This window comes from Neomonachus schauinslandi, chromosome 13 (genome assembly GCF_002201575.2).
Source record: "Neomonachus schauinslandi chromosome 13, ASM220157v2, whole genome shotgun sequence".
Classification (NCBI taxonomy): Eukaryota; Metazoa; Chordata; class Mammalia; order Carnivora; family Phocidae; genus Neomonachus; species Neomonachus schauinslandi.
The window spans coordinates 80,330,128-80,346,417 of NC_058415.1; the positions used below are offsets into that span (position 1 = coordinate 80,330,128).

Sequence of the window (16,290 nt, forward strand, 5' to 3'; positions counted from 1 at the left end):
ACCTTCTACATTTCCTTTTTTTTAGGACGAGCATTTTCAGCAGCCATTCCTACTTGATGATAATCAGATTTGCCCATCCCCTGTTAAGCATGAGGAAGCTACTAAGTACATTTCTTCTGTGTAAAACCCGAAATTTTACTGTAACGTTTTCAGGCCCAGCTTCGACACTGTATGTCCAAGCAAGCAGAAGTGCTAATTAAGGGGAAGCGGCAGACAGAGGGCACGTTACACAGCTTGAGAAGACAAGTGGATGCTTTAGGGGAACTGGTCACCAGCACTTCTGGAGACTCCACATCGTCACCCGGTCTGTCTCAGACAGAGTTTTCCGTGGCCGAGGATGCTCAGCCTGGACCAAGCCAGGTAAGAGGAAGCTCTGTTGTAGACATGGAAAGTCCCTGAAAGCTTTGGGGTCCCTAATCTAGATAGAGGAGACTTCTCAGAAGGCCACAAATGCCACCTTTAGGTCTCTGGAAAACTTGGCTTAAGACAGATTTGCTTTTTCAGAAATGGTCCCTGGGAAAACTGGAATGGGTTGGTTGGTAGACCTACAAAGAGGACAAGGTGATGGCTTAGGGAATGGCTGGAAATTGGAGACTGGATGACCTGTCAGGGACGTAGTGAATTCTCCTGATGTTCCCCACTGGTGGATTTCCTTGTTCTCTACTCTGTGTCTGGAGGGCATTTAGGCTGTGCGGCCAGTGTGAGTCCTGGTTCAGCCTGTCCCCCTGCGTCTTGGGGAAGGACGACTGGCTGTGCCTACTGTTCCTCCTCAGCACAAGTTTGAACCCAGACCTCTTAGCCCAGGGTCTCTACAACCCGAGGTTCACAAAGGCTTTCTGCGTGAGACCTTGACAAGGTTAACGATCGTTTAGGAGGAACATGAACTAGACTCATGGAATCGGTCAGTAGGGACCCAGAGATCCGTAAGAGCTACCACTTTTGAGTGCCTACTATGTGCGTGTACTAAGCACTTTACAGTATTATCGTAGGAGGTAGGAAGTATGCCTTTAATAGATGAAGAAATTGTGTAAAATGAAAAATGTCATAGCAAAAGATGAAACCAGGACTTCGGGGCTCATCTGTCACCACCACAGAGCAGTATATGGCTGAGCCACAAGGAACGTTCAGAAACAGCTGCCTCTCTTGTAGGCACACAGCTCAGCAGCAGCAGAACCAAGATCTGAATACGATTACCTTAAAACCTATGGTGGGACCAAGTCAGGCACAGGCCGAAACTACCATGGGCCTCAGGACAGGTCTTAAGAAAGTGTCAGGAGGCACTGAGTATTAGAAAGGTGGGTTTAGAGGAAAGACAGCCCAGAGTAGTGGAAGATGAGTACATGGGGGGTTGGGTGCCAGGTTCAATTATCAGCGCGGGGTGGCAGCCCAAAGAGTTCAGGTGCTCCAGATGCAGGAGAGTAATGGAGGTGTTGGAGGTGCGGTGGGTGGGGGGAGATTGCTAGAATTCTTTTGGAGTCTGGGGTCATAATCCAGGTATATGGGATGGAAGCCTAAACTAGGTTGGAGTTAGGGGCTGGCTTCTGAGCTGTGTTTTCATCTCCCTTCTTTTCAGAGCTCCTTCCAAGTTCTACAATGTCCGTCACTATTACTAGACAGTTACCAACACTGACGCCATCCCCAGCTCCTGCTCGCGGGGTACATGTTTACAGAGTTCTTTTAACTACCACTTTCAGTTGGAACATGCTGAATTCTAGCTTATCCTACAGTCAAGTAGCCCTTTAACTTTACTCTTGGATAATTTTGTACAGTGGTTCATCTCAAAATATTTTTCCAAAGAGGTACATATTTTACCTGTTAGCCATCGTGCTGCCCCTTAGTTCTGTTCACTGAACACTTGTTTTTACTGTTGCAAGAATGCATCCTCTTTGTGTTCCTGCAGGAAAAGAACTGCTCAGCCGGATGAGGAAATCTCTGAGGAAACCCCTTCTCTACTACCTCACTGCAGAACTGGAATGCCGCTTGGTTTCGCTCCAGATGCGGTGAACTCGGACCTGTGAGCTGAGCTGTAGCTCAGCTCACTGTGCTGTGAATGCCGGGGTGTCTGTAAATCACATGTACATATGGGCAAAGCTGTATACAGTTTAAACCTGGACGGCTGGGGGGTTTGTTTTTTTACCTTTGATACGTGTTGCCATTAAAACCAGTGATTGTAATCGCAAATCTGAGGCTATAAATTGGTAAAATCTATAGCTACCAAAGAAAAAAAATGTACTCAAGCCCTTCGTCATTTAGTGTCAAATTTTATTTTTGGATTTTATTTAAAATCTCTATTTTCATATGAAAATAAAAGATCAAATAGTCTCATCTGACTTTACATTTCATAGATCTACAGTAAAGCCATCAAACATTCACCTTCGTTCCAAGAAAACGGCCATTTCCAAACGGCTCTCATCTTTGGACTGGAGATTGAAGTATATTGTGCCTGTCAGTGAACCTACACCACATGGAAATAGCTTTTATAAAACTACTACACGTGAGGTGCATTTCCTCAACCAAAAATATTCTTTGGTGGAAAATTAGCAGAATCTAACCCGGTAGTAAATTCAAATTGTGTTCGACTTTTAAATCTGAGCTACTGTAATTAATGGCTCCGCTCCATGATGTACAAATACATTATTTCTCTAAAAACAAGAATAGCACCTACTGTCACAAAAGACCGTGTGGCAATAGACTTCTTCTCACGGGTAAGGGGAAGTATGAAACTACATGTTCTAGATTAGATTTTAAAATACTCTCAAGGCCTGTTCTCTAGGCCCGTAGACAGCTTCTGAACCATAACTATAAAGAATGGTGCAGTGCAGTCACCCCTCTCCACCCACGGAGGTTTGTATTCCCAAGAAGTTGTTTGGCCAGACCTGGACCATTAATTAAGGTATGGGATAAAGAGAATTACAGTAAAGGCAATGGAAGTGATAGAACACAGCAAGTTCTAGAAGGCATCTACTTCCAAAATAAAAATTGGTTTGTTGTATAGCTTTTGTACTTAACATTCTCCTTTGTTTCATTTTCACAGGCCTTAGCAAAATGCTGAAAAGTCAGGCCTCTGCACAATTACTGAGATTCCTCAGGGACACTTTTTCCCATTCTGTCCCTGTGCTGAGGGCAAATACTTTCTTTCTAAACTGCCACATGAACCCCCTCTATTCCCCTGTGGACAGGAATGAAAGGTAATCATTTGGTCTTCTGTGTAAGGGGGAGTGACTTGAACCACACATCTATACAGAAAGGTAACACCTGAAATGATATGTGAACAAAAAAGTTCTCAAAAAAACCCACAAAAAACAAAACAACTATAGTCTGGAATTAGGGGAGGTAATATGTGAAGCCAAACACCTGGTTCCAAAAAAGACATCTTTCCGAAGAAACTTTACTACCTCTAGTATTATGTGAACATCACCACCAAAAAAAATTTTTTAATCAAGGTTACTGCATCGAACACTTTATTATCCATGAAAAACACTTGAACATTGCACTGGAATATCTAACCCATAAAGAGTACGGAGCACCAATTTACTAATCAAGAGGGCCTCCTCACAGGTGCAAGGTTAACTAGTAACCCAGAGAAGCAGGTGGCCCCACAAGTAGTAAACTCTCATGGATTAAAGATTAAAAGAACTTCACATTCTCTCCAAAGTGTACTTGCCCAGTGTCTGGCACAGGTATGTTACAATATGACAACTTGCTCTCTATTTTTGAGCACCCAAGTTTATTACAGGGGATTACACATGCAAACAACAGAATTTGGCCCCAAGTACAGTCAAGGGAGAACATTATCAGGCACCAAGTGTGCTGATCTCACACTGAAAAAGGTCTACTGAAAACATTGCAAGTGTGATCCAAACACAAGGACCAAACTAAGTCAATTACTGAGTGATGTGGAGGTATATGCTATATACGTAGACTTCTCTTTATACAGTAAGGACAATTCTCCAATAAAAACTGACAACTTCTGCCAAATAATTGTTTGCCTGAAGAAAATACGAAATCCTATTGTAGTTCAGAAAATAATGCAAACCATTTTAATTTAATCTAGATACAGGTACTTTATTTACAAATATTTAGATTAATAGCATTTTGTTACATCAAATGAAGAGTACAGCAGTCTGAATAAATCCTGTCACAAAAACAATTAAGACCCACTGTAACTAACTTTGGGAATCAGGGTATTGCACCTAAACAAGCCGCAGTTTTTAGTCTGTGATTGCTACCTCATATCCCAATGGGTGGTTGGTTTTTTGTAAATATATACACACACCAGCAGGTCATGGTCCCTGGGTGAGTCCCTTGTGAAGCAACAGGGTAAGCAAAATAGGTCACTGAAAGTCTTTAACAGAATATACCAATCTACTCCAGGAATCTTGTTTTTAAAAAAGTTAAAGACAAAAATAAAGATGAGTCCACAAATTAACCGAATCCTATTTTCTGCACATTCCAGTTTTGGCTTTTATTTAACATTGACTATACAATACTCCAGTACTACCACATGTTTACGACCCAGAAAGCCATATTTTTTATTTTTACTTTAGTGTCTGTAAAGAGGGATTTAAAGTGTGTATTTTAAACACAGCAGTTGAGCTGAGTGATTTTATAGAATATACTAAGGTTTACCTATCCTACTTCGAATAACCTTAGTTCTCCATCTGAACCATGAACTCAATCAGAATCAATCAAAAGAAGTGAAGAACTTGGTAAAACATAAGTCTGTTGTCTAAAGAGATTGTTTCCTTTACAATACAGTATTCTTTCAGTGGCCAAACCACCTAGTGCAAAGTAATATTTACTTTGTATCAGCACGAACACTGAAACACCATCAGAAACACTTTCCCTTTTACAAAACATCTTATGCCAACATGACATAAAATAGCCCCTCATACTAAAAACACATGGGATATCTTACATTACTTCACTGTAGTGTTAAAAATGCACAATTTAAAATCCCTTAACAGCAGACCTGTGGTTCTGACTGTCCGGTACACAATCTCACCATTCCAAGATAAAGGTATAAAAGCTTAAAATGTGCAATAATAAACCCAGCCTTTTTTCTTTTTCTATACAGTAAGGCAAGAAATGCAGCCTGTAATGCAAAATGTTTACAAAGAGAAAAGCAGGTTAGCACATTGTCGATTGCACAAGAACAGTTAAGAAAATCAGCAGGTAAGAAGCCACAGTGCAAAGATGGAACAGCATCTGCTAGTGTCAATCCTCTCACGCTAGGAGCTCTTTCCAGCATAATGTCCCCAAACACTGCCAGCACCAGAGGCTGGAGCCGGTATTACTTGTGAACTGCAGTTCTATTTCCTTGTGTGAAATGGAAGGGAGTAACATGGTCACATATAGGTCATACTGTACAAACTGGTATTTTATACTGTTCCAATGCCAGTAATCAATTTATTTTCTTCATTAAAATAATATACACAGAATGTATTGTTAGTTCGGTTCCTTCAAATTTTATACATATTTACTTTCTGCTAAAGAGAAAAGGATAAAATGGTGTAAAAAAAAAAGATAAAGCTATTAATTAAGCACAAGAGAAAAGATAAGTGGCTATTTTCCCTGTGCAAGGCTAAGACAGAAGCAAACCTCCACAAGAAAAATGCCACCCACACAACAGGAAATTTATCCAATGAAAACAAAACAAAAGCAGTTACAGAACCCATTCTCTATCAGAAGTCATTTCACAGCAATAAACTTATTGGTTACAACAGACATACTTGAACAGTTAAAGATGGGAGAAAGGCTTAAGATATCCTCAAATTAAACCATACAGTAAGACAAAGCCTTGCCAAAAAGAGGGAAGGATAAAAATCATTTAAGTCCAGCATCAGTGCTCAGTTTAAATCATGTACTGGTGACATACCTATCACGAGGACAATCAAGGGGAAAAAAAGTCTAGATTTACCATGCAGGAGAGATTTATTACTCTACTTGCCTTTTGATAACCTGATTACATCTAGTTGTTTAGCAGTTTAGTATTGTGTTAAACTGTTTTTACAAGAGTTGTTTTTTTCTTTTTTTTTTTTTTAATTAAACCCAGTAAGATGTACAGAAGACAACGAGGCAGTAAAAAGTACTGCTTCCAACAGACAGGTGAAAGGTCAAATGGGAGCTACGGCAAAGAGGTCACTAGCAGCCACAGCCTTCTCTCTGGGGTTGGGGTTCGCTGGTTAGCCGGCCTCCCTGTGGGGCCGAAGGTTTGTGTTGTACACCAGACTCGGCAGCATTCAGATCCAGGCTTCCATCCTGAATGTTCTGATAGATTTTCTTGGCAGCCTCAAGGAAAGCATCTTCTACATTCTCTCCCCTAAGAGGCAAATGACAACTTTATTGGAGAATCATAGCTTTCTACAAAAGATAAGACATTACACACTGACCTTTTGCTAACCTTTAGTCAACTGCCATGATGTCTTCAACTTAGCCACTGTCATCTAATAAGAGATTGCCAGTAATGACTGAACTAAGAGAACAACATGGGGAAATATTCTCTGTGGAAAGCATATAAACACAGTACTAACAGCTGTTTCTACAAACCCTATCTGGATAACTGGATGTGTTCTAATTATTAAAATGTTATATATTAATATATAATGAAAGTGAAGATGGGCCATTTTTGTAATAAGATATTCCAAACAGAAATGAGATTCCAGGATTTGTATGATCCGATTAGCCAAGCATTAACTATACTTTTTTTTTTTCATGTGATGGTGACATATTCGTGCTCGACCATGTTCTCACTTCAGTTCTCTTAGTACTATGGATGAAGCTTAAAAAAAGGCGGGGCTAGCTTCTCACCACAGCAAGGAATTTCTGGCTTAATAAATGAAGAACTCTGATGGTAGTCCTGGAATTCAATAATGGACATGGAATAACGATTAAAAAACATTAATTATGCTTCTGATTATTCTTAGACATTGTTTCCTTAAGCCATGCTTTTTAATCAGAAGTATTAAATGAACAGATTACCCAAGCTTGAGTCCAAGATACCAAACTCAACCTCAATTGGGAAAGTCAAACACTTTTGAAATGCTAACACAATTTCATTTATTAACCTGGGTTACCAGGGGGCATAATCAAGGTACAATCTTTAAGGTGCAGTAACAAATAAAATTACCTTTGAAATGTGAAACAGGAAGCAAAGGGATGCCTGCTTACTGTTCTTCCCACAATAAACATTACACATATACATATTATTATATGTATGCAAATACATTACACATTTCTCACATGTATGGTTCTACTTTGAGAAGTCTGAATGTAACTGAAAATGATTAATTTTAGCAATACTTACGTTTTCGCACTTGCTTCAAGGAACAATAAGCCTAAAAATTAAAAGTCAGACTATGATTAAGACATTTCAAATTAACTCACAAGAGCATTTTCTTCAGTAACATTTGAGTAAGAGTTTCCCATCAGCTATCAGTACTCATACCATAGTATTTTATGAAACAGTACGTTAGTTTGAGATGGGGGGGGGTGGGGAGTCTTTATATTTGTCATTAAATACTTGCACTACCCCCAACATGATTGTCAAATAGAAACACATTTCCTCATTCTTGAGATTTAAGCAGCTGGCATTAAAAGAAAAGTGTCAAATAATCTGCAGCATCAAAATCCCACCTTTTCTATGTGTGACCCCAAAAAAGCCATTAAAAGTCTTAAACCCACCATTTTCTTCAGCAAACTGTTTGGCTTCTTCATATGTAACATCTCTTTGTGCCTCCAAATCTGCTTTATTTCCTATGAGAATTATTACCTAATTTGTAACGAAAAGAAAGACCTCTTAAAACAAAAGCAACCATTTAAAATCAACCATGAAAATTCTGAAATCCAAAAATTTTGACAGAAAAAAAAACATGTGGGCCTAAAAAAGAAACCAAGTACCAGCAATCATCCAGCAGACAGATATGAGAATCATTAAGTCAGTACTATTAGGAGGGAGGTCAGCAATTATCTAGGCCATGGGCTAACAAATTTTCTGTACAGGGCAAAAACTATGCATTTCAGGTCTCTGGAGCCCAAATGGTCTCTTTGCATATACTTCTTTTTTTTAAATAACCTTTTAAAAATGTAAAATCCATTCTTAAAGGCTTGCAAGCCATTATAAAACAATACAGCCCATGAGGAACACCTGGTCTGGGCCAAAGGTATATGATTTATCTGAGTAAGATTACTCAGGGTCAATGCACAAGCTCCAGGGGATCTGTGAATACGCTGAAATTAAGCACAGAATGCTGTAAACAAGAACATTTCATTGCAAGAGAAGGCTCGTGGTTTTCATCAGATTTTTGAGAGTCTCTGGGACCCTCAAGTAGTTAAACTACTAGTTCAACTCCTTCAGGCTATTGGTAAGGAAACTAGTGCTCAAATAAGGCAAAGAGACTTGTCAAAGGTCACTCAGTGAGCCAGTGGTAGAAGGACATTAGAACCAAGGTAAAATACCCAAACTGTGACCTTCAAATACTGTCTTACTCTACACTAGCCCGAGGCAGGCCTAAGTTTGTAGCAACTGAAAACAAATGTCTGTGTTCCATGGGGAACAGGGGTGGTGGGAGGAGGGGGTGGGGGTACACATATGCAAGCGAGTTCAAATCCAAGGCAAAATATCACACACACCTACACCCACTTTGGAATCATTTATGTAAGTGACGTCAGGCCAAAGTTAAAGGCAGCTCTACAAAGTTCTAAGAAAAAAGTTTGCAGCCTTAGGGAAATACAGCTTTTTGATCTTTATGGTGGTTTCTGGGGGTTGGGGGGTGGGGATTTATGGATAAACTGTCTCTGTCTATATATAAGCTTATTTGATACCAATTGGTGATCCCCCCTCCTTTCCCTTCCAAACAGATGTGGTAATCCAGATGCAGATACTTTAGGAATGGATGGTTTCAACCAAAAGTGATTTCCACCGTTAACTTTTTCTCACGTGAAACTGCAGCCCCTGACTCTCCTGTTTCTTAAAAATGATGTCCAATGAACTGAAGAACCATTGTAATCTGAATGTAAACCTTGAACAAGAACACTTAAGCAGTATAACAAATGTGAGCATTCTTCCAGTGTGGACAAGGGCCCAATGAGGAGGGAGAGATATTTTCCTATGAAATTTTCCTAGTCTTTTATTTTTTTTAAAGATTTTATTTATTTGTTTGAGAGAAAGAGAGAGACAGAGAAAGAGCGTGAGAGGGGAGAGGGTCAGAGGGAGAAGTGGGCTCCCCGCTGAGCCGGGAGCCCGATGTGAGACTCAATCCCAGGACTCCAGGATCATGACCCGAGCCAAAGGCAGCTGCCTAACCAACTGAGCCACCTAGGCACCCAGTCCACTAGTCTTTTAAAGAATAAGGTAAGAACACTTAAAAAAGGAAATCAATTTTGTTTTTTTTTTTAATCAAGGCTGGTAAAGTCACGATGGCCTAGTACAGGGCCATTATATGACAGGTACTCGAAATGTCTTGTATGTCAACTATACTTCAGTAATAAATTTTTAAAAAGTTAACATTGAACTGCACACTTTAAATGGGTAGATTATGTTAATTATATCTCAATAAAGCGGTTTTTAAAAGATAATTCTTTAAAAAATTTTAAACATTTGCTGAATGGAAACACTGCCTCCTCTCCCAATTCCTTAAGAATTTCCCAGCTGTGCTTCCCATCATCCTGAAAGGACACATAAAAGTGGCATGCTAACCAGACCGAGGTACAAAATATACCACCAACAAAATGGGAAAGTATGTAATTTCTCCACAGAAACTGAAGGCACCATCATAGAAAACATAACATTTGAGCTGGACCTTAAGAGATTTTCTTCTGTAGGGGAGCAAATTTTGCCATCCCAAGATATTCCTCTTTGGAATATTTATTTTAAGCTGGTTTATTTTTAAGAAACAGCAGACACAGGTGAGGCTCTGAAAACCCAGAAGTTATCCTTTAAGAGACATTTACATTTATAAGAAAAATCTCCATTTGTTAAGGGTGTTTCCCTCTCAGTACCAGGAAGAGGGGGTGGACTCAATCTCCAGAAATTTGTAACAACTCTATCAATTTATTTCTTAGACAAGCCCTAAGAATCTTGAAGGGTAAAGTTCTTCCAAAGATCTGGTAAAATGTGAAGAAGCATAAATGAGGCAGGAAAGACATGGCTCATTTGTCATTAAACTCCTCTAAGCACCTCTACAATGAGTTTTGTTTGCTTCTTAATATTCTTCCTGAAATAACTACAGAATCACAGAAGCTTACAAGAGTAGAGCTTCTATATACCCTTCACCAAGCATCTTCAATAGCAGCATCTTACAGACTCAAAACCAGGGACGTGACCTTGGTGCAATCTATGTCCTTACTCAGATTTCACCAGTTGTACACTCTCATGTGTGTGTGTACAGTTCTATGCAATTTTACTACAGATACAGATTTGTGTCACCACAATCAGGATATAGAACTGTTCCATCACTAGAAAGGAACTGCTTTGTGCTGCTCTTTATAGCCTATGCACACCACTCATACCCTTCACCCCCATTTGCTAACCCCTGGCAACAATGCATCTGTTCTCCTCCACAATTTTGTCTTTTTGAGAATGTTTTATAAATGGATACATATATACAGTATGTAATTTTTTGAGATTAACTTTTTTCACTCAGCATAATGCCCCTAAGATCCATCTAAACTGCTGTACCAATAGTTCATTTCTTTGTATAGCTGAGGAGTATTTTATAGTATGAATGTACCAGATTGTTTAACCATTCACCCCCTGATGACCATTTAGGGTGTTTCCAATTTTTGGCTATTGTAAATAAAACTACTATGAACATTCAACTATAGGTTTGCATGTATACCTACAGTAGGTTTAAGGTCATTATGGATATGAAAGTTCCAGGCACAGTCCCTAGCGTAAGCGGCAAATCACGCTGGGGCACCTGGGTGCCTCAGTTAAGTGGCTGGATCTGGATTTTGGCTCAGGTCATGATCTCAGGGTCATGGGATCAAGCCCTGAGTCAGGCTCCGCACTCAGCAGAGCGCCTGCTTGAGGATTCTCTCTCCCTCTCCCCCCCCCCCCGCTCATGCTCTCTCTAAAATAAATAAATCTTAAAAAAAAAAAAAAAGGCAAATCATGTTAACTTTCAGTACAATTTATTGCTGTTCCCTGATAAAAGCCAATCTTACCACTGATTACCTATTTATTGAATCAGACCTCTGCTAGATGGTGAAGTACAAAACTAAATGAGACACAGGGCTTGCTCTGAAGAAGCTCAGGGTCAGTCACAGCTCAGTACCTTTCCTTGCTTGTTCCTGGAATGCCCCCCTCTAGCATTTACTAAAACCTTACTCACCCTACAGTCCCAGCTCAAACATACCTCTCTCTGTAAAGCTGGTTTCTCCAGATGGCACTGCTTATCCTGGGCACTTCCCGCAATGCACATACCAGTTGCTCTATTTCTAACTTATATCTCTCTCGGCTTTTCAGCATAGTTATTTGTATACACACAGCCATCTCCTTACTAGACCATTAACATTTTGTGGGCCAAGGGCCACATTTATCTTTGGATACTGCAGAGTCTGGCATGGGAGCTGGCCTTTAAAATCTCAATAAATATCTTCTCTGTCTGGTGAAGAAGCTAATTTTTATTTTCATTTAAAAAAGAAAATTTTTTCAAATTTGCAATTTGAAAATGTAGCACAATAATGGCTACTTTAAAATTTTTTTTAAATTTATTAAAGTATAGTTGAGATGTTTTTGTAAAAAGAAAAAATACTTAAACTAATTTTTAAAAGCATGCAGAACTCTATTTTTAACTGAAATTTTACTGAGATAATTGTAGATACACAAGCAGTTGTTAAGAAATAATAGATCCCTTATACTTTGCCCAGTTTCTTCCAATGGTAACTTTTCACAAAACAAATGCAGATCCCTTTTTAAAGTGATTGTTTCAGAGTTCATGGTCTCCACCTGACATGAAATCACCACCCCATTCATAACTTTCATTTTTTTTTTTAACCACAAACACGAACAAAAACTAAGTATAAGATGTAAAACCTGGGGTAATTAGTATTCAAAAAAAAAAATGTTAACTTCTCTTCAATTAATTTAAAAATAAAGGCTCTCTCATTCTTAGTACTCATATACAAAAATCCTCCTAGCAAACGACTCTCCTTTTGGGGTTAGCATAGATCTTACATTTTCTGTGTAACAGATGTTATTGAACTTACAGTATTTGGATTGGTGAGATTCCTTGCATCTGTCAACCAGCTGCTTAAGTGATTATATGTACTTCTTCTGCAAAAATTAAAGTTTACATTTGTGACTACCACATAAAATTGCCATTTCAATTTTTTAAAAAAGAAATCTCAAATAAATAATATTCCCTTTCATCAAAAACTGTGGAAGGTGAACACATACTTTCCAGAAATCTTGCCAAACCTATTATTTTTAAATAAATCAATATCCAACAACTTTGCTAATTACATACAGAAGTAAATTGTTTACATTTAAAGGCACACTCATAAACAGACCAATAAGCAAGCAAGGAACAACACAGAAAATTAATGGAAACAATTCTGAACTCAGAATTTCTAATCTGAAGTAAAAACTAAGATTATTGTTAAATCATCCATATTTTCAATCACAAAATGGGAGAAATAATACCAAAATGTCTAACAAAGGATATGTTCAATGGCAAACATGTTTGCATCTGTTTCAAATTAGAAACCAAGATGGTCACAGTACTATAGACTGATATAAAATTCACCTTTCTTTCAAGAGAAAGTTAACTATGACAACATAAAAACTGGCTTTAAAATGGCACTTAATATATTGGACTGGAATTCAAGCCCCCAGGTATCAGAGTGAGTTTATTCTAACTTTGTATTCTGATTTACCAGTAGCTAAATCATTTTGTGATTCAGACTGCCCTATTTCTCCACTTTCTCCAAGCAAGAGTTTAGAAACTCATAGGCTCATTTGCACTAGCCAAACAGGACCAAAGAGGGCAAGCAAATCCAAATAATTTACAATATTATATGTAGTAGGTAGAATATTAATATTTATCAGACTTCACCAAAGGGGTCAAATAAAATTCTGAAAGTTAAAAATGTTTGATCTATATACATTCAGAGAACATTAATCCATCTTATTCATTTAACAGGTGAGAAAACAGAAGCTCACAAAAGATTTAAATGAATTTCAGAGCCAGGCTTTGAACCCTTTATGCACATAGTGTCCTCAAACTGTTTCAAATTTAGCCTTGTGAATATATTCCATGAACTCCAGCTGCCAGTACCCCCTATAAAGTTGGATATTCCAAACACTTAATCCTTTCCCAGTGGAAACTGAAAAGAAGTTGTAAGATTCTCTTTTTACTGTGCTAAATTATGTTACACACAAATCACCACCTAACTGTAAGAAAAAAAAAAAAGGTCAAATAAATAAAAGCAACATTTCCCCAATGTTCTTAAATTTTCTAAGTAAAATCTTCTAATGGTCAAATATTTTTAAAAAGTACAAGCCGTATCATTTATTGTTCAATATTTGTAGTTACTGGCATACCTTGCCTTTACACAATAGATTTATCCTACTTTGTGCACAAAAACTGAAATAGCACAAATCCAAAAATATTAATACTGATTTTGATAAATTTTAAAATGTCAAAGCTGGCAGCAAGAGTGGATTACAAACTGCCACCACTTTGGTAAACAGAAAAATCTACACACCCTTTTTAAGTATCAAGATCATGTAAACTGTTATTATTTAGATGTGCCCATAACCTCTGCTAATAATTCTGGTAATTATTATTAATTTAAAATTTACCATAATTTCAAACCTATAACTATAGCAGCATTCCAATATTCATTAATTGAGTGGTAATGGTGCTAAAAAAAAGTAAAAAATATCCCTAACTTTCCCAAGGATGTTAAATGACATATCAAACAACTGATACAGCCAAACAAACTGCCATGATCAGCTATGCTGTCAATTTAAGGAAGTATCTGGTTAACAATTATAGTTAATGCCAAGAATAAAGATATTATTAAAGCAGAACTTTCAAGTTTGCAAAATGTCAAGGAATAATAGAAATAGAAAAAAAAGGGAAAAAATCAGTGTCATGGATGCAACATAAATGTCACTACGAAATATCAACAAAGCACCTGTCTAAAGCCTGAAGTACTTTTTTCAATAATAATTTTATTGGGATATAATGAACTTAACATAAAGCTCATCTTTTTAAAGTATACAATGTTGTGGTTTTTAATATATATCCCAAAGTTGTGCAGTGATCACCAGTATCTAATTCTAGAACATTTTTATCAATCCCAAAAGAAACGCTGTACCCATTTGCACTCTCCACACCCTGGCAATCCACTTTGTCTCTATGAACTGGCCTATTTGGGTATTTCATATAAATGGAATCATACAACATCGGCCTTTTATGTCTGGCTTCTTTCACTTAGCAAAATGTTTTCAACATTCATCCACTGCATAGCATGTATCAGAATTTCTTTCCTTTTAATAGTCGAATTGTATTTCATTGTATGAAAACACCCATTTATCTATCCCTTAGGTAATGGACATTTGGGGTGTTTCCACCAGAAGTACTTTTGATGACTCAAATAGACACAACTTTTTTTTTACCAGAAGTATTTACTATGCTTAAAAGGTTATGTTTAAAAGCAAACCATAGGGCGCCTGGGTGGCTCAGTCGTTAAGCGTCTGCCTTCGGCTCAGGTCATGATCCCAGGGTCCTGGGATCGAGTCCCACATCAGGCTCCCTGCTCGGCAAGAAGCCTGCTTCTCCCTCTCCCATTCCCCCTGCTTGTGTTCCTGCTCTCGCTATTTCTCTGTCAAATAAATAAATAAAATCTAAAAAAAATAAAAATAAATAAATAAATAAATAAAAGCAAACCATATAAATGTATCAAATCATCACCCTGTAGACCTTAAACTTACACAATGTTGTGTGTCAATTACAGTATCAGTAAACATGGTGGGGGAGAGGAACACAAGCACTACTCGCACAAAGCAAAACAAACTACAACACTTTAGATTGATAGACTCTAAGTACACATCACCACATTTAAATGTATTAATAATGGAGTTTTTAATTATGCAAAGTCTTCAGGAATGCATCCCTCATTAGGATGTCCTGCAGAGAAGGCCAGGTCTTTAATATTCTTCCCACAAAACCATTTACTTATCATGTTACCAGGTGCCATATATATATACAGGGCATTATATACAGAAGAGCATTAAGGCTATTTTGCTCTCTTCTGCCATGAAGATTACCCAATTCCGGAACTCAATAAACTTCAACCACTGTAATTATAATCAGCCACTGTCTTTATTCTAAGTCCACATTTCCCAAAGTGTGTTCCTCAATAAAATAAGCTTAGGAAACACCAAACTAAACTAAGTATAAGAATTTCTTTAATGTGGGGCACCTGGGTGGCTCAGTCGGTTAAGCGTCTGCCTTCGGCTCAGGTCATGATCCCAGGGTCCTGGGATCGAGCCCCGCATTGGGCTCCCTGCTCCGAGAAAGCCTGCTTCTCCCTCTCCCACTCCCCTGCTTGTGTTCCCTCTCTCACCGTGTCTCTCTCTGTCAAATAAATAAAATCTTAAAAAAAAAAAAAATTTCTTTAATGCAGAACTTCTCAGGGTGCTAATATGTTAATGTGCACTGTATTGTGACTCTTCAAGAGGAAACAGTATAAAGCATTTCTCAAAAGGAAATATGCTTGAAAGTCCATTTGGTGCCACTCACCCATCCCTACCTCCCCCCCCAAAAAGTAAGACAAGAGTCACACTGCTTTAAAATGACACTCTGCATTAATATGAAAGGTGATCCAGTTCATTTTCTAGCTTAGCACAGTTTAATAAAGTGGCACAATTTTCCATGTTTTCTGAAGCCAAATATTTATGGCCCAGTTTTGTTACTTTTTATCAAGTGCTTTCAGTTTCCAGAAATAGTGAAGTTGAAATAAATTTAATCTTGCTTCATGAAGTACTGTAAACCATTTCATTTTAGAACAAAAAAGAATTTAAGTAAATGAACAATTAAATACCTCAAACACCTTCAGATGCAAGCATAAGAACTTTTTACAATCTACCATGTTGGATTAAGAAAACTACTTAATTCCTTCCCTGACCTTATTTTGAAAAGGTGTCAACTTTAACACGAGAGAATGAACAGAGTAACCCCTCAAGACTTGCTTGCTTTCTACTGAAGTGAAAAGAACAAAGTTTGGTATAAAATATTTCACCTCAAATAATTGAACTGATGCTGCTTTTCAGAATAG

At 38.0% G+C, this 16,290-nt stretch overlaps 2 protein-coding genes across 2 annotated transcripts in view; one reads left to right on the forward strand and one right to left on the reverse strand.

Annotated features, from left to right (window-relative positions):
* CNTRL (centriolin) overlaps positions 1 to 2,252 on the forward strand; it is a 75,420-nt gene extending 73,168 nt beyond the window's left edge. The window contains exons 41-42 of the mRNA XM_044920482.1: positions 154 to 360; positions 1,901 to 2,252. Coding sequence (XP_044776417.1) covers positions 154 to 360; positions 1,901 to 1,924 — 231 coding nt within the window. The 3' untranslated portion in view covers positions 1,925 to 2,252. The remainder of the gene's footprint in view (positions 1 to 153; positions 361 to 1,900) is intronic.
* Positions 2,253 to 3,675: 1,423 nt separating this feature from the next.
* The window catches only part of RAB14 (RAB14, member RAS oncogene family), a 28,283-nt gene continuing 15,668 nt past the window's right edge, over positions 3,676 to 16,290 (reverse strand). Inside the window, exons 5-8 of the mRNA XM_021691275.2 lie at positions 12,211 to 12,277; positions 7,684 to 7,771; positions 7,307 to 7,337; positions 3,676 to 6,322 (exon numbers count right to left, since the gene is read on the reverse strand). Coding sequence (XP_021546950.1) covers positions 6,145 to 6,322; positions 7,307 to 7,337; positions 7,684 to 7,771; positions 12,211 to 12,277 — 364 coding nt within the window. The 3' untranslated portion in view covers positions 3,676 to 6,144. The remainder of the gene's footprint in view (positions 6,323 to 7,306; positions 7,338 to 7,683; positions 7,772 to 12,210; positions 12,278 to 16,290) is intronic.